The sequence below is a fragment of the Hyaena hyaena genome, unplaced genomic scaffold, assembly GCF_003009895.1.
Source record: "Hyaena hyaena isolate Hyena2069 unplaced genomic scaffold, ASM300989v1 scaffold_214, whole genome shotgun sequence".
NCBI classification, from domain to species: Eukaryota; Metazoa; Chordata; class Mammalia; order Carnivora; family Hyaenidae; genus Hyaena; species Hyaena hyaena.
The window spans coordinates 2518863-2537191 of NW_024080842.1; the positions used below are offsets into that span (position 1 = coordinate 2518863).

The 18329-nt window shown below is 46.0% G+C and overlaps 1 protein-coding gene and 1 pseudogene across 3 annotated transcripts in view; one reads left to right on the forward strand and one right to left on the reverse strand.

Annotated features, from left to right (window-relative positions):
• The window catches only part of VDAC1 (voltage dependent anion channel 1), a 30800-nt gene that overhangs the window by 3189 nt on the left and 9282 nt on the right, over nucleotides 1–18329 (forward strand). For 2 of the 3 annotated variants that reach the window (XM_039242290.1, XM_039242289.1), the window contains exons 2-5: nucleotides 7871–7943; nucleotides 8434–8483; nucleotides 9376–9528; nucleotides 9623–9675. In XM_039242290.1, the coding sequence (XP_039098221.1) occupies nucleotides 7877–7943; nucleotides 8434–8483; nucleotides 9376–9528; nucleotides 9623–9675 (323 nt within the window). In that variant the 5' untranslated portion in view covers nucleotides 7871–7876. The remainder of the gene's footprint in view (nucleotides 1–7870; nucleotides 7944–8433; nucleotides 8484–9375; nucleotides 9529–9622; nucleotides 9676–18329) is intronic. The other variant, XM_039242291.1, reaches the window with a different exon arrangement.
• LOC120238531 lies at nucleotides 15448–15548 on the reverse strand (annotated as a pseudogene).

The window sequence follows — 18329 nt, forward strand, 5'->3', positions numbered from 1 at the left end:
GGACAGTGACACTGGGAGTCTCATCAGGAAAAAGGTCAGTTTTTAGTGGGATGAGGTAGGAGACATTCTTCTAGGACCTACGTGGACGATATTCAGCTCACCAGTACCTCATGCCGTCAGGGAGGACTCTGGACCCTGTGGTTGAGGGTGGCTTTTTGATAACCTGCATGGCAGTGGTAATTATACCAAGAAATCTACAAACTGTGAACCTGTAATAACATACTCTCTTTGGTTGCTGTATACTTGCCAGGTACCAGTATTTTATATTAACGGTCTAATTCAATGCTCACAGTGATGCTGAGACAGATACTCTTTCTCCATATTAGGGCTGAAGAAACGTGAGATGCATATACATTGTGACTTGCCCTGGGTCCCATGTCTAGAGAGTCGTGTTGGGACTCAGAGCTGCTTGACTCTCAAATCTGCTTGCCCAAGTACTGTCTATTTAAACCCCACTGGGTCAAGCCAGGCAGTGAGGCTCCAGGAAATGTGAGGGGTCTGAGGTCCGGCAGGCGCCTTGGGTGCACCTGGGACCCGACCTTGCCATGCTACCTGCCAACCCAGGCCTTTCTTCCCTTGATGGATAGGTGGGTGGCTGGGCCCCCAGGGTGCCTCCAAGTCAGTTACATTCCCTTGTGGTGGTGGTGGCCTGGCTCCCAGAGTTTTTAAAATAGAAGCGATGCCTAGGAAGCCGGGCTGCCCGGTGTGAGCCTGTCATGGAGTAGGAGGGGAGGACAGCCGTACTGGGAACACAGACTTACTACCAGAGCACAGCGTTGCTGGCCTCCAGTAGACATAACCAGGGGCTGCCTTTTCCATGAGGAAGTGTGGGATAGGGGTGTGAGGAGGCTTCTGAACGGTGTTGGCCCAGTATGTTGGCTTTCAGAGCTGGGCTAGCCTCCTGCTGGGGAATTGCTTGTCCTAGCCCCCACAGGTAGGCGGAGGTGCTTTTGTTCTAATCCCTGGCTGGTCTGATGCTCCTCCCATAAGCTGGCCCAGTTCTGCTCAGACCAACCGCCTCTCCTACAATTTTCCCTTTCTAAGGGAAATCCGGGATGGTGGTGGTGGTGGCGGTGATTGCCGTCTTGGTCAGGGGCCTTGCAGGAATCCGTTGCACACTCAGATGGGGTAATAAAAGAAAGCATAACGAAGGGGCCATTTGCAAAGGTGGAGCACCTGACCTGGTACCCCCCGCCCCAGGTGCTCTGGAGCCTGGCTGGGGCTTCTTGGCAGGAGCTGTGGCCTTGGAAAGTAGTCACTGCTCACTTGAAGCCCAGCAGGGAGGGAGCTTGGGGAATGAGTACTTCCAGCCGCTCTCTCCCGTCTTCTGCTGGTGCCTCCCCTTGGCCAAAACCAATCATACATAGCCTTTTTTTTTTTTTTTAAAGGTTTTATTTATTTCTAGGAGAGAGAGAGAGACAGCGTGAGCAGAGGAGGGTCAGAGAGAGAGGGAGTCACAAACTGAAACGGGCTCCAGGCTCTGAGCTGGCAGTCAGCACAGAGCCTGACGCGGGGCTCGAACCCACGAACCGCGAGATCATGACCTAAGCGAAAGTCGGATGCTCAACCGACTAAGCCACCCGGGCGCCCCCATACATAGCCTTTGATAGCAGTCCATAGTGATCAGCTCTTGGGTCACAGAGCAGGATGGAGGAGAACAGTGGATCTGAAGGGGCAAGAATATCCAAAATAATGTACTGAAATTAGTACTGCCATTTATGGAGCACTCCCCGTGTGCCAGATACTCCTACGTGCTCTACCTACCTAACTTACTTGATCTTTGCAGGAACACCAGTAGAAAGGCACTATTGTTAACCCCATTGTATAGATGAGCAAAATGAGACCTGGGGAGTATAAGTTATTAGCGGCTTGTCCAAAGTTACACAGCTCATAAAGGCTGGTAAATCTTCTGCCAGGCTCATAGCTCCTTCTCATAGTCACTATGTGGCTTGCTGCCTGGGCATGCAGTTGTGTGTGACATGCCATGGCAGGGTGGCTCCTGGTGTTTGGGTACTAGCGCTGTTGTACCCTTGCCCTTGAAGATGGTGTCTCTCCATCCATTAGGAGTCACCTTGCTCACAGGACTTTTCCTGACTGAGCCTTAGGGACTTACGGCCACCCTGCTCCCTGTGTCCGCCACCGCAGTGGTTGTTAGCTCTCTCAGGGTACCACGGCTCCTGCACCGGGATTCTACCTCTGCAGACAGAAGTGCTGTCCTGCCCGTTTCGTAGGCTGCGAAAGGCTAAGAGGGAGAGAAGGAGGCTTTTGAACAAGTGCTTGGGGCCATTCTCATGCATGTTAAAGTTAGGGAGCTCTGCCCTACTCCTGCCTCCTGGTCAGCGTGGCCAGAGCCACAGGTGGTCACCTGGAGTAGAATGTTCCCCCTGCAGGCCTTGCTTGTTCACCCTGCCGTCTCAATGTAGCTGGAATCTCTTCTTGGAACCGGGATAGATACTTTCCACATGGCCTTTTCCTTCTGGCACCTCTACTGCAATCGCCTTTTAGAATGTGGCTTATATGAGGCATCGCAAAGGCAGTGTAGCTCAATTTCAGACACGTTGGTTGGGTTTCTAAATTTTATGTCCTTAAAAAAATTATCAGTATGTACAAACAACTTAAATAATAAAGCCGAATAAGAAATGAAAACCTGATTTCAACTCTACTCCTTTCCTAAACTCCCTTTCCTTTCCAGAAGCATTTCCCAGTCAGCCACAATTTACAGATGGGCTTGTAGCCTTCCAGTATGTTTTCCCATCAGTCACAAATGTGTGAGCACATAAACATATATGTAAGAGGATTTTCCTCCAATAATGTGGAATTACACATTTTCTGTGATTTACTTTGTTTATTTAACTACCATTGGCCCTTGAGCAATGTGGGAGGGAGGGGTGCTTACCCTCCATGCAGTCAAAAATTCTTCTATAACTTTTGAGTCCCTCAAAATTTAACTACTAGTAGTCTTCCGTTGATCACAAGCTATACTGACAATATACAGTCAATGAACACATATTTTGTGTGTGTTATATATTGTATTCTTACAATAGAATAAGCTAGATAAAAATACTATTATTTTTTTTTGAATAGAACTCTTAAAAAGGTTTTAATGTTTAAAAAATTTTTTTAATGTTTATTTATTTTTGAGAGAAACAGACAGACAGACAGACAGAGTGGGTGGGGGAGGGGCGGAGAGAGAGGGAGACACAGAATCCGAAGCAGGCTCCAGGCTCTGAGCTGTCAGCACAGAGCCAGATGTGGGGCTTGAACTCAGGAACCGTGAGATCATGACCTGAGCCGAAGTCGGCCACTCAACCGACTGAGCCACCCAGGTGCCCCTGATGTTTGTTTATTTTTGAGAGAGAGAGAGCGAGAGAGAGAGAGAGAGAGAGAGAGAGAGAGCATGAGCCGGGGAGGGGCAGAGAAAGAGGGAAGCACAGAATGAGAAGCAGGCTCTAGGCTCTAAGCTGTCTGGCACAGAGCCTAATGTGGGGCTTGACCTCATGAGCTGTGAGATCATGACTTGAGTCAAAGTCAGACACTTAACTGACAGAGCCACCCAGGTACCCCTAGAGAAAAAATATTAAGAAAATCATAAGGAAGAGAAAATACATTTACAGTACTGTATTTATTGAAGAAGATCCAACATGTATGTAGACTTGCAAAATTCACATCTGTGTTCTTCAAGGGTCAGCTGTATATCAGAGATAGGTTTCTATGGCACCATGCACAAATCTCATTCTTTTTGATTACTATATGATGTTCTTTAGATTTTGCAGGTACCTTAATTTTCATTCATTTCCCCATTGCTGGACATTTAGGTTTCTTCTGGCTTGTGTGTTCCAGAGCTAATGCTGTAATGAGCACCCTTACGTGTACATCTTTGGGGGCCTCAGGTGGGTTCCTAGCAGTAGAATTGTCACTAGGTTCATGCATGCCCACTTAGGCACTGGCCAGCAGTTGTCTCCAAAGGGGCTGTTCTATACTGGTGTGAGCAGGAGTGACCATTTTCCACACCAACAGTGGGTGTTTTCATTTGCATTTTTGCTGATTTGTTTGTTGAGTGAGCCTCTCAAACACAGACATGTCAGTTACACTATAGTGGCTCCCTGAGGTGCTTAGAATAAAGTCCACACCTTGTTCCCAGGTGGGAAGGCCCATGGTCTCCTCAGCCCGAGTTGAGCTCTCCTTAGGCCAAGGTGGGCTTAGAGGGTGCTAGTTGTGGGTCTCTCCACCCTCCATTCCTGGCAGTGCTGCAGCCTCCCTGTAGAGGGTGCTCCTGCTGCTTGGTTACATGGTCGGTTACTTAGACTCTCTTGTCAGATACTAAGTTTCTATTTTTTTCCTCCTACTATAAAAATACTTTCATGCTCCTTGCACATTTACTCATTAAACAGACATTTATACTGAATATCTGCTACTTGCCAGGGCTTGTCATCTTTGACACATAGCTTTTTACATATTTTGGATAAATTTATGCATGACAGGCTCTGGGATGCTTTGAGTTCAAGGGTGTGATTTGGGGGTAGGTGTGCACTTGTGGGGGTGGTGGGGGCACTGGGAGCAGAGCAGCTGTCACTGCCAGGCAACTGATGAGCCAAGGAAGATAGTACCCCCAAGGCGGAGGTTATGTAAGTGTTATGCAGACCGTGCTGGGCGATATACTATCTCTCCCCTCTGAGTTTCCAGTATGGGCTGGATTTTCATTCCTCAGCTGGAGTGGAGCTTGCATAATCTGTTCAAGGTCAGCCAGCAAATGGTTGGGTAGGTAGGCAATCAGGCAGTGGAGGGAAACAAGGGACTCCTGTCTCCCGCTCTGACTTACTGGTCCTTGTCAAAGTCATGAGTGACTGTGGGAAGGTCTGCTCAGCCCAGTCCTGTCCGTCCCTCGAGTTGCACTTATCCTTGGGAACCATGCTTGCAGGCTCTGCTTTGAAGCCTTCACCCAGGCAGACTTCTGATTCCCATCTGTCCAGGGCTGGCTGCTCTCCTGTGTCAGGGTGCCCTGCCTCGTGCTCAGACTCTAGGGGCTGGGCTTCTGAAGGCACATGGGGTAGATGCCATAGAGACAGATGGTGAGCGATTTAGAGTGATTTGGAGTTGATCTGGGTGGAGGTAGGGGCCGCGGGGGTGAGAGTTCAGCCTTAGAATCAGCTCGGGTAGTGTTAAGTGAGAAAGCAAGCAGGATGCTAAGCTTCCCCCTCCCCCCCGCCCCCAACCCTCGCCCCGGTCTAGGCCTGAGAAAACATGAATGGAAATCATTATTCCTACACGAAGATAATTTTTGCAGCGGGTGCTGAGAACTGTGTAAAAATGGGCAATTTCTAGGTGCTGTAGGCAGTTGTAAGAAAGTGGAGCTTTTCAGAGGCACACCGCCTCAGGCCTTGCCTCAGTCCTGTCAGATAAATGCGGGAAGAGTCTGGGTGGGGAAAGAAGACGGCAGCAGCAGAAGCCTAGGGGAAGGAAGCTACAGTTGCATAGCAGGGGGGGCTTCAGTGAAGGCAGCGTCGCCCACTCTGGCTTGCCTTCTTGGTGGGTGTCTCCTCAGGTCCAGGAGTGGGGGCTCCCCTCATCCAGTGGTTGCTGGGCATCTTCCCTGCCGAGTGCCAAGCTGGAGCCACAAGGAGAGCCCGGCCTCATCCAAGCGCCCTCTGCCCTCCCAGCATCCTTGTGTTTGGATGGTAATCTCCTTAGTGGCCGTGTACTTTAGGGTGACGTTTGCCGGCGGTGGAGTGTTTTTTGACAGGTGGCTCTGCTTGTTTGGTTTTGGGGATTAGTGCTGAGTGAGGGCATTTGGGGAACATTAAATGATGAGTGATCCGCCTTTTCCCTCATGTGAAAGTTACTTGTGTCTGGTGAGGTGGGTCCTAGAGCCACAGCAGGGGGTACTTTTGGGAAGACCCTGGCCCCCGAGGTACAGGGATCTTGGATGGCCCAGAGAGATCACCACTGTACTGCTCTCTCCTCACTCTGAGGCTGAGTTTGTGGCCCAGCTGGGGAAGGGCAGCACTGAAGAGGGGTGCTCAGTCCATTGATAACTTGCTAGCACTGGTGGACATAGAGAACGTTCTGGACATTTTGCTGAGATGTTCTGCAAGTTTCCTTGGGGCTCCATCACCTCAGCCTTTGACATAGGATTGTTGCTGAGACATATGCACGCCTTAGGCCGGGAGTATTCTAAGGAGGACCAGGTGGATGGTTCCCTGGGTGGTCCCTGGTGTGGATGTGTCTGTGAGGTTTGCTTGGGGTGGAAGGGGGACAAGTCGGGAGAGAGGAGTCCCCAGATTTGAAACGGCCAATGGGGACAGCCTAAAACGGATCTTCCCCCATGCTCTTTGTGCCCTGATCCTAATGTGGACTGAGCTATCCATGGTTCCAGCCTGATCATGTGCAAGAAATAACAAGAGCAACAAAAATAGGATCGCATAAACAGCTTGCGGGGCTGCTCCACTCTGCTCGGACAGAAGAGTGAGGGGAGGCGGAATTAGCAGAACCTCTGAGAAAAAAAAAAAGTACCAGAGGACCTGGCCCACAATTTTATTGTTTCAAGTGGTGGAAGTTTATCGTTGTTTATTTTACAGTGTACTCCTTGCTTCTGTGGGCTTCCTGCAGCGTCTGGGAAGTTAAAGCCAAGGTCGGGAATACAGCTTCTATTTGTGATGCTGTTCCCCCAGGGACTGACGGAACCATTTTTCATTGGTTTTCATTTCAACCATTCCCCCTTACCAGGGACATGCCGTGTAGGTGTTTATTTGTGTGAGTGCATACATCTGTGACTTCAGGTGGGGTGTATGCAGATTCGGTTCGGCCATTTAGGTATACTGTATTTTAAAAAGTAATTAACCTTGGGTTAATTGGATTCCTGGTAATCGGGGCTGATGATTTTGGAAATGGAGAAGGTGCACATGATAGTGCTTTCTCATGACTCCTCTTCTCCTGGTTGGAGCCCACTGTGTGTGTATGTGTGTGTGTGTGTGTGCGTGCTGTCCTGGATTAGAATGTTAATTCTGTGTATATAATGCATCAGAGCACAGCCTCCCAGGGACACAGTGTGGTCCTTAGGGAAAGGACTCTCTGAATTACTCGCCTGCCATGAACCCTGAGGTGTTTAATAAATGCTTGTTGACTTAGTGATACGCAACAATTTCAAGTAGTACTTTAGAAAATAAAGTCACATGGTAGCTCAATAAAGGTTTGTTTGAATTAATTTTTGTGGGGGGGTGTGTGGTTCTGTTTCCTTCCATGTGAAGAGTTGCCTCATTGTTAGGTTTTGCTGTATTCTCTGTGAGGATTATGATACTCAAAATATCAAAAACGGGTTCCCCTGAAATGCAGAGTTTTGTGAAAAGTTGCATTCATTCTGGCACATAGTAGGTACTCTGTAAGTGTTTTGTTGGAATGAATGAAATCAGAACCATATGGCAAATAGGTTGGCCTGAAAAGCTCTGATTTCTCTTCAGTGACTGAATGCCACAGCAGCCGACATTTTGTAAGGAGATATGTTTTATTGGCAAGAGTCCTGCGACTTAGTAAAGTAGCTGGCTCATGGGAATGTGTCTTTGACCATTAATTCATTCAACAAATATTTACTGACGGCTGCCGTATTCTGCGCCTGTGCTCAGTCTTGGGCGTGCCAAGGAGAAGAGGTGTAAAGGCAGGCTGGTGCTGTGACAGAACTTACCTGGGTGTCTCCACCTCAGGACCCGAGGAAGCATGAGATCACAAGGCTTCTCTGTGCACACCTGGGAGAATAAAGTGCCTGAACTCGGTGCTGATGAATTTTATTGGTGGTTAATTATAGCTAGTAATTTTTATTGATGGAAAATGAATTTCCCTCATTACCGATGTCTGTCTTTTGGTGATTCTTTTATTGTAGCAGAAGATGGCTGTGCCTCCCACGTATGCTGATCTTGGCAAATGTGCCCGGGATGTCTTCACCAAGGGTTATGGTGAGTGTTTCGGAGCTAAAGGGTTGGCATGTTTGGGATTTTACCCATCACCGTTTGGGAGACCTGGGTTGGTCATCTCTCAGAACTTTGATATCAGGGGGAAAAAAGACAAGCTTTCTCTGTTAGTAAAGCAGTTTTGGTTTGTACACCTGGGAGGGGCAGGCTTATGAATTGCTGCCGACAGGTGGGCGCTCTGGTTTCCTGTCCCACAGTTGGGAGCAGCTCTGTGTATGCTGTGGTCGGGGGGTGTGATTTCTAAGTGTCACCCATCCTTAGGCCTGTGCTCATGCTGTGCTGCACCTTTCCCTGTCATTGTGCTGGAAGCGCACAGCCACCGTTCTGTGGCGCCGAAGCACCCAATGTAGGCAGGTGGGAGCAGAGACACGTGCCCTGCACACTCATGGCATCTTGAAACAGCAGTAGGGAGGGAGAGATGCTACTCTCGAGTTAGATATTTAACCTATTAACAGTTACCATGTTCTTTCTTTAGGATTTGGCTTAATAAAACTTGACTTGAAAACAAAATCTGAGAATGGACTGGTAAGTCTTCTGACCAACATGGAGTGTGGGTGTTTATTGTAGATCAGTAGATGGCTACCGTGTCCCGGGCGACAGGGTCAAACGAAAGGACCTTGTATTTTTTAAAATTAAAAATTTTTTTGAGAGAAAGAGAAAATGCATGCACACAAGTGGGGGAGGGGCAGAGGGTGAGAGAAGGAGAGAATCTTAAGCAGGCTCCATGCTCAGCAAGGAGCCTGACATGGGGCTCAATCTCATGGCCGTGAAATCATGACCTGAGCTGAAATCAAGAGTTGGACACTTAACTGAGCCACCCAGGTGGCCCGAAAGGACCTTTTTGATTGTGGCAGTTTGTGGTTGTCACATTCATCGCATCCTGTATAGGATGAGGGGTCCAAGGGAATGCTGCTGATAGGTCCCCAGTTTAGCAGCTGTTAAAACTCACTGAGTTAATAAACTCTGTTTTATTTTTCCTTGCTTCTTTTTAAAATTGAGCTGTTTTCAATGCTACATGATTATAAAAAAAATCTTAGTAATCCTTTTGAGACGTGTGTGTGGGGATTGTTGGAAGGAGGAAGTTTTGAAGTTGACCTACTATAGTATCATCTTGAGTTCAGAGTGTTTGGTCTATACTAGGCTAGAAGTAGGGTGAAAGAGGGATTATCTTCCTGTCAGACTACAGCATTACCAGGGAGGGAGGAAGCTGTCTCCTGACAGTGAATTCCTCGTAAGAGTCTTTTAACCAACAGGTCTTTTTAATCCCATCTGTATTTAAACATTGAGTTGAATTGTAGAAGTAGATTTTGCCACCCCACATTCAGCTCTTGCCTCTTGCATAAAGGAAAGTACGTTCCATTTAGGATGCTCAGTGCAGCGCCGGGGAACAGGCTGTGACCCTCTCTCTCCTTTACAGGAATTTACAAGCTCAGGTTCAGCCAACACTGAGACCACCAAAGTGACGGGCAGTCTGGAAACCAAGTACAGGTGGACTGAATACGGTCTGACATTTACGGAGAAATGGAACACTGACAACACACTAGGCACAGAGATTACTGTGGAGGATCAGGTAATGGTGGTCACTGCAAAGAGACACAGTTTTATTCATTGACATCTGCTGCCCTGCCTTTGGACTAAACCTGGCACATTTCTTTTCTGTTCAGCTTGCGCGTGGACTGAAGCTGACCTTTGATTCCTCCTTCTCACCAAACACAGGGTAAGAATCTCAAGTGTTTTCTTAGCAAGGACATTTAACAGTGGTTTTTTTTTTTTTTTAAATAATTTTTTTAATGTTTTATTTATTTCTAAGAGAGAGAGAGAGAGAGAGCGCAAGCAGGGGAGGGTCAGAGAGAGAGGGAGCCGCAGACTGAAACAGGCTCCAGGCTCTGAGCTGGCAGCCAGCACACAGCCCGACGCGGGGCTCGAACCCACGAATCGCGAGATCACGACCCAAGTGAAAGTCGGATGCCCAACCGACCAAGCCACCCAGGCGCCCCAACAGTGGTTTTTTTTTTGTTGTTGTTGTTTGTTTTGTTTTTTAATTTTTTTATGTTTAATTTTGAGAGTGAGAGAGAGAGAGAGAGAGAGACAGAGCAAGAACAGGGGAGGGGCAGAGAGAGAGGGAGAGAATCTGAAGCAGCCTCCAGGCTCCGAGCCATCAGCAGAGGCTGACGCAGGAACTCGAACTCATGAACTGTGAGATCATGACCTGAGCCAAAGCTGGACCCTTAACCGACTGAGCCCCCCAGGCGCCCCAACCAGTGTTTTGCAGTAAGATTCTGTGCTGCCTGTTGTGGCCGTCCTGGCATCAGTGTAGAGGGCTACAGGATATGTGTGGTCCAGTAAAGCCATGTGTCATGTGAGTGAGGCTGCTGGAAATGTGAGTAGCCAAGGCTACAGGGCAGCAGGCGATGTTTGGAAGCAGGGGCTGGGCGATCACTGGCCGGTCCCAGTTTTCAGGCTGGGAGGGCCCTTTCCCCAGCTTCCTACTTAGGGGCGCTGGGAGAGGATGGGTTTTAAGTGCAGGGTGGCTCCTGAGGCTGCACTTTTTGCCCCATGCCCCCCAGCCACAAACCAGTTAGGCTTGACAGTTACTGGGCTCATCAGGAGGCCAGACAGTGTGTGGGTTGCCTGAGCTCCTGGTGCTTTTCAAAGTGACTAGATGGGGCACTTTCTTGTTTTTGTCCATTCAGAGCAGTGGGTCTCCTAAAGCCAGTGAAGGTTGTTTTGCACATTGGTGCAGGTACTGAATTTGATTTTGTGGTTTTTAAAAATTGTAGTAAAATACACGTGTAAAAGTTACCATCCCAGCAATTTTTATTTAAAACAAATTTTTTTTACATTTTATTTATTTTTGAGAGACAGAGTAAGAAAGGGTGTGAGTGGGGAAGGGGCAGAGAGAGAAGGAGACACAGAATCCGAAACAGGCTCTGGGCTCTGAGCAAGCATTCACCACAGAGCCTGACGTGGGGCTCAAACCCACAAACTGTGATCTCATGACCTGAGCTGAAGTAGGACGCTCAACCGACTGCCATGTTTCATGTGAGTGAGGCACTCAGGCGCACCATCCCAGCAATCTTTAAATGTACAGTTAGTGGCATGAAGAATTTCATCTTTTGCCATTCCATATTATTTACTTTTTCCCCTCTTGACAGATGTCTTAAGAAAATTGTTTTAATGTTTGCCTATTTTTGATAGAGAGAGAGAGAGACTGAGAGACTGAGAGACTGTGAGCAGGGGAGGGGCAGAAGAAGAGAGGGAAACACAGAGTCCAGAGGAGGCTCCAGGCTCTCAGCTGTTAGCACACAGCCTGACATGGGGCTCGGACTCACAAATCGCAAGATCATGACCTGAGCCGAAGTTGGGCAGTCAACCAACTGAGCCACCCAGGTGCCCCCTGACACATGTCTTTTAGAGGAAGGGTCTACAGAGTTCAGACCCTGTACTGCATGCAGGGTAACCATGAGACTAGGTAGATAGGGCTTCTGCCTCTGGAGGTTATAGTCTTGTAATATTTATTTATTTTTGGGAGAGCGCAAGTGGGGGAGGGGCAGACAAAGGGGACAGAGGATCCTAAACATGCTCTGCACTGACAAGTTGACAGCAGCAAGCCTGACTGGCTTTCCTGCTTGCCTATTTCCCTCCAGACACTGTGCCATTATGGGAGAACTTATCTAGAGAGACCCTCTGAAAGCATGAGGGGCAGGAGAATGTGTTTACATGTTTGAATTTGTTGCCTAGGACTTTGCCTACTGACTTGAGATGGCACACTTTAGAGTTTTTAGGGGATTTCCTGCTACCTTTGGGAGGTTTGCAGAGAGGTCTCCAGATCCTACAGTAATACATATAAGAGGAAGGTTTTTTTTTTAAATTTTTTTATCTTGAAATAATTTTACATTTTTTAAAGATTTATGTTTATTTCTGAGAGAGACAGAATGCAAGTGGGCGAGAGATAGAGGGACAGAGAGACACAGAATCTTAAACAGGCTCCAGATCCTGAGCTGTCAGCAGAGCCTGACGTGGGGCTTGAACTCATGAACCATGAGATCATGACCTGAGCCAAAGTTGGAGGCTTAACCAACTGACGCCTGAAATATTTTTACACTTAATATGCACAAAAATGTTGCACAGAGATCCTGTCGAGTTCCCTTATATCCTACATTCAGCTCCTCCTAATATTAACATCTTGTGTAACTATGATGTAATTATCAGAACCAGGAAATTTATATGGCTGTCATACAGTTAACTAATCTGTTGTCCTAGTGATGTCTTATTTCTGATCCATGATCCAGTTCAGGATGCTAGGTCACGTTTAACCCTCAAATCTCTTTGATCTCCTCGAATCTAGAAGGTAGTCTTTGTCTTTCATGACCTTGACAGTGTTAAAGAGGATTGGCCAATTATTTTGTAGACTCTGTCAATTTGGATATGTGTCGTGTTTCCTCATGGTCAAACTTAGGTTATGTATTTTTATTATGTTATATTATTATGTTATATTATTTATATTATTGTAGTATAACACTTCTGTTCTACAGCCACAGAAGTGATGTGGTGTCTGTCTTGGGCATGATATCAGGACGTATATGTCAGTGTTCATTACTGGTGATGTTAACTTTGATCACTTGAGTAAAGTGGTATTTGCCAGGTTTCTCTATGAAGTTACTTTTCTCTTTGTAAATAAGTATCTCGGGAGGTACTTTGAGACTATGCAAATATTCTGTTTCTTACCTTTTGAAAAACAAAATTACTATCCACAGTAATTCTGCCTGCGACAAGTGCGTTTAGTAAAATTTTCTCTTTCCGTCATGCCTTCTGCATTTATTAATTGGGATTCTACTCTAACGAAGAGCTCTTCCTTCTCTTCCATGTATTTATTTAATCATTTATTTATATCAGTATGGATCCAGGGACATTTACTTTATTCTGTGGGTTATAATCTGTTACTATAGTATATTTGTTTACTCATTTATTTCAGATAGGGCCATTGAGCATGTCTCCAAGTTGACCTCCTGTGCTTTTGATAATCCCCTGACACTTATTTTGAGCTCTGCTTCAGACGCTGTAGCAGGCTCATCTTCTGCTCTTCTCCTCTGGTCCTGCCATCAGGCGTTTCTCCAGGGAGCTTCAGCTCCTTCTAGTGAAGAGTGGCATTTAGAAACCAAGATCATGAGCACAGCGTGTCCACATTGGTCCTGGGTATTTGAGGCAAGTTTTGATGACTTGATGCAGATTAGAAATGAAAGCTGGCTCTCCAGAGCTACCGAAGCGGAGAGCCTGGGAAAGCATCGGGGCTTCTGTACGGAGCTGAGCATAGATCACGTGTGGATGAGGCTGCACACTCCTCCAGGGACCGGCACCCATGCTGAGTACTCACCACAGAAAAAGCCAGATTGTTAACCGGAAATCAGAGTCCTGCCTCTCTCAGGTGCTAGTCAGGTTAGCGCCATTGTTTAAAAAGCTTAAAAAATAATCCCAGTAATATTTGAAAGAGGGAAAACTCCAGAGATGTAGAGGGTTGCATTAGAGCAGAAGCCCGGAAAGAAACCTGAGTCACTGCCCAGGCACTGCCCTTTCTCTGGGGACTTTGCTCTCCTGGCCAGAATTCATTGAGACAGGGGCAGGAGGCACCATGTAAATGGTCCAGTGAGGCTGGTGTGCACCGTTGGTCAGAGGCCCTGCCACGGGCGGCACACTTTGGTCAGCGGCAGCTTTTTACCTAGTGGTTATAAGATGCCTGATTTTTACAGTGTTGGTCTCCCACACCCCCCCCCCTTTTCTAAATGTCAGCCTCAGAGCAGCTGCCTTTCATCAATCACCCCGCTAGCATGCGGCCAGTTGGATAAGCCAAAACCGAGGCTGCTTCCTGCAAAGACTAGGGAGACCCGAAGAGGTTGATTTTTGAGTTTTTTTTCCTTATGTTTTTTAAAACTTCATTTACTTATTTTGAGAGAGAGAGTGAGAGAGAGAGAGAGTGCAGAGGAGGGGCAGAGAGACAGGGAGAGAGAGAACCCCAAGCAGACTCAGGGCTTGATCCCATGAACCATGAGGTCATGATACTTTGAGTTTTTCTTTCTTCTTTTTTTTAAAATTCTTTTAACATTTATTTTTGAGAGAGAGAGAGAGAGAGACAGGGAGAGAGAGAACCCCAAGCAGACTCAGGGCTTGATCCCATGAACCATGAGGTCATGATACTTTGAGTTTTTCTTTCTTCTTTTTTTTAAAATTCTTTTAACATTTATTTTTGAGAGAGAGAGAGAGAGACAGACAGACAGACAAGCATGAGTGGGAAAAGGACAAAGAGAGAAGGAGACACAGAATCTGAAGCAGGCCCCAGGCTCTGAGCTGTCAGCACAGAGCCCAACGTGGGCTTGAACCCACAAACCGTGAGATCATGACCTGAGCTGAAGTCAGATGCTCAACTGACTGAGCCACCCAGGTGCCCCCTTGAGTTTTCTTATTGAGAGATAATTTGTTTGGTTGTTACTCCTTTCCTTCAAAAGCTTGAAAAAATGCACCACAGCAACTTGAACAAAAGTTGTAAGCATCACTGTTACTTGTGAAGGGTGTTGGCTTTATTTTCAACTATGACCTCTGAAATTCTCATCTCATTGATGACTTGGAATGATTAACCTTAAATTTTTTGTTATAGAAAACTTCAAACATACTAAAGAAAGAGTAGCATATTAAACCCTCGTCATGGGGGCGGCTGGGTGGCTCACTAGGTTAAGCGTCTGAATTCAGCTCAGGTCTTGATCACATGGTCTTTGGGTTCAAGCTCCGCATTGGGCTTTGTGCTGACAGCTCAGAGCCTGGAGCCTGCTTTCAATTCTGTGTCTCTCTCTTTCTCTGTCCCTCCCCTGCTTGCTTTCTCTCTCTCTCTCTCTCTCTCTCTCTCTCTCAAAAATAAAGAAATATTAAAGAAATATATAAAAAATAAACCCTCATCATGTTCCCATCACCCAGCTTTAATAGTTATCAACCCATAGCCAATTATGTTTTATTTATGCATTCACAGTCTCTGCCACCTTCAGATTATTTTGAAGTACAAAACAGTTATCTCATAATTTCATCTGTAAATGTTTCAATATGTATCTTTAAGTGATAAGATTCCTTTTTTATTTTTAAGTTTATTTATTTTGAGAACACGAGTGAGGTAGGGGCAGAGCAAGGGAGAGAGAATTCTAAGCGGGCTCTGAGTCATCAGTGCAAAGCCTGATGTGGGACTTGAACCTCAAACTGTGAGATCATGACCTGAGCCGAGATCAAGAATCAGACTAACTGACCGAGCCACCTATGTGCCTCTTTTTATTTTAATCCCAGTTAGTTAACAGTTTTATATACTAGTTTCAGGTGTATAGTATAGTGATTCAGCAGTTCCATACATTGCCTGATGCTCATTGTGACAAGTGCACTCCTTAATGCCCATCACCTATTTCACCCATCCCCTCGCCCCCTCCCCTCTGGTAACTGTCAGCTTGTTCTCTGTATTAAAGATATGCAGCGTTTCACGAATTTGTGTCATCCTTCCGCAGGGGCCATGTTAATCTTTCCTCTATCGTTTCAGTTTTAATATATGTGCTGCTGAGGCACACACTTTTTACAAAAGCATAATCACAATATAATTACATTGTAAAAAATCATAATTCCTTAATATTGTTAAATTTGTAGTCTGATCAAATATACATGATTTCATTAAAATTTTTTAAGTGTTTATTTATTTTTAAGAGAGTGAGTGAGTGAGAGACGGAGCACAAGGCAGGGAGGGGCAGAGAGAGAGGGAGACACAGAATCCAAAGCAGGCTCCAGGCTCTGAGCTGTCTGCACAGAGCCCTATGCAGGGCTCGAATTCATGAGCTGTGAGATCATGACCTGAGCCAAAGTCAGACATTTAACTGATTGAGCCACCCAGGCACCCCTACATGATTTCATTTTCAATTTATAGAATCAAAAATTGTCCATGCAAAATTGCAAAAATTGGGTCATTTGGCTCCTAAGTCTCTTTAATTTTTAGGTTCTCCTCCTTCTTTTCCCTTTCTAACTTATTTGTTGAAGTTAGATCATTTGTCCCATAAGATTACACATAGAGTAAATTTTACTGTATGTGCTGCCGAAGTGAGCATACGCATAGACTAACTTATGCTGTGGGTATCTTTATGGTCATTTAACTTGTCACCCTGTCCCTCCTATTTACTGTGAATTGGTAAGTCTACAGGTTTCATTGCATTTAGATTCCATTAGGAAGGGGAGTGGGAAGAATAAAAGTGGTGACATATACTTCCACTGGATGCACGTAGAATGCTGGGTTTTTTTTCTTTGAGTGTTAGTGCTATTCACACTTCACTCATTAGGCGTTACAAACTGGTGATAATTCCACTTTAACCATTCATTCTTCATTTATTAGCTAGAATATTTCAATAAAAAGAAACTTCTCATAAACTACTGGTTACTCAGATAGTGTAGGAAAGGTGGAATGAATGTTTGCTTCCTTTTTTATTTACTGTTTCAACGTAACACATTGGTTCTCTAGTCTCCAAAGATGACCATTGTGTGTCTTTTAAGTGTCAGTATGATTTAAACATATTTGATATGTTTCAATCCATTGCCAGTATTCTTTTTTTAATTTTTAATGTTTATTCATTTTTGGGAGACAGAGAGAGACAGAATTTGAGCAGGGGAGGGGCAGAGAAAGAGAGGGAGACACAGGATCTGAAGCAGGCTTCTTCAGGCTGAGCTGTCAGCACAGAGCTTGATGTGAGGGTTGAACCCATGAACTGTGAGATCCTGACCTGAGCTGAAGTTGGACACTTAACTGACTAAGCCACTTAGGTGCCCTTCTCTCTCTCTTTTTTTTTTTTTTTTTTTTTTTTTTTTTTTTTTTTTTTTTTTTTTTTTTTTTTTTTTTTTTTATGTTTTATTTAGAGACAGCGTGAGCAGGGGAGGGTCAGAGAGAGAGGGAGTCACAGACTGAAACAGGCTCAGAGCCCGACGCGGGGCTCGATCCCACGAACTGCGAGATCATGACCTAAGCGAAAGTCGGACACTTAACCAACTAAGCCACCCAGGCGCCCCTCTCTCTCTTTTTTAAATAAATTTAGATTTTAAAAAAATTTATTTATTTTGAGACAGAGAGAGTGAGTGAGCCAGCATGAGTGGGAGAGGGTCAAAGAGAAAGGGGGATAGAGAATCCCAAGAAGGCTCCATGCAGTTCACAACACAACTTGGGGCTCAGTTTCACTAACCATGAGATCATGACCTGAACAGAAATCAAGAGTTGGACACTTAACAGACTGAACTACCCAGGCACCACCACTGCCAGTATTACCATTGTTTTTTTTAAAAATGTTTATTTATTATTTATTTTTTAGTGACAGAGACAGAGTAAGCAGGGAAGGGGCAGAGAGAGAGTGCAAGGGAGACACAGATTCCAAAGCAGGCTCCAGGCTTTGTGTTGTCAGCATAGAGCCCGATGTGGGTCTTGAACTCACACACTGTGAGATCATGACCTGAGCTGAAGCTGGACGCCCAACCAGTGGAGCCACCCAGGTGCTCCTAGTATTTCTTTATTTTTGAGAGAGAGAAAGAGTTGAGAGAGAGCACCCATGAGCAGGGGAAGGGCAGGGAGAGAGGGAGACAGGATTTGAAGCAGGCTCCGTGCTGACAGTGGAGAGCCTGATGCAGGGCTTGAACCCATGAACCGAAAGATCATGACCGGAGCCAAAATCATATGCTCAACCAACTGAGCCACTCAGCTGATCCAATCAGTATTGTTCTTAAGATGTCAGTGTTTCATGTTGGAAGCTCTTGGGTGTCTCTTCAGGCTAGCAAGTTCTTGTTCACCAACCCCAGTAGTCTTTAATAGCTTTGATAGATGCTTCAAGCTCACCTTGCACATTCCCTGCCCTGACCTGTAGTCTCCAGTTTTTCCGACGGGTACTGGTGCCTTTAAGGAGAGAATGGCATTTAGAGTCCTGAATCTGGGTGCTGGGGATGAAGCTTTAATCTTGGTCTGAATGAAACTGGGGTAGACAGGGCTGTGCAGGTCCTGATCTCTTCTGAGAGTGCAGCTTGCTGTGGGAGGATGTCCGTTTTATAGCTGAATAACAGAAAATAGTCTTCATTAGAACCAGTCTTGTCTCCCATGTTGGCATTTGGTCAAGGCTGGAGTGGTAATATATTTGCAAGTGAGCTGACTCACCTACCTTTGCTGACGACTGCTGGGTATTGAGTAATAGGCACAGGAGGCACTGATCTGGTCATATACACAGATCTGGGATTAGCAGACAAGACCTGCCATCTTACCCAGTTGGCAAGGGTCTCCCGGCCTCTGTGACTACAGGGTCCTAGCTTCTACATCTGCGCCTAGGTCTCTGA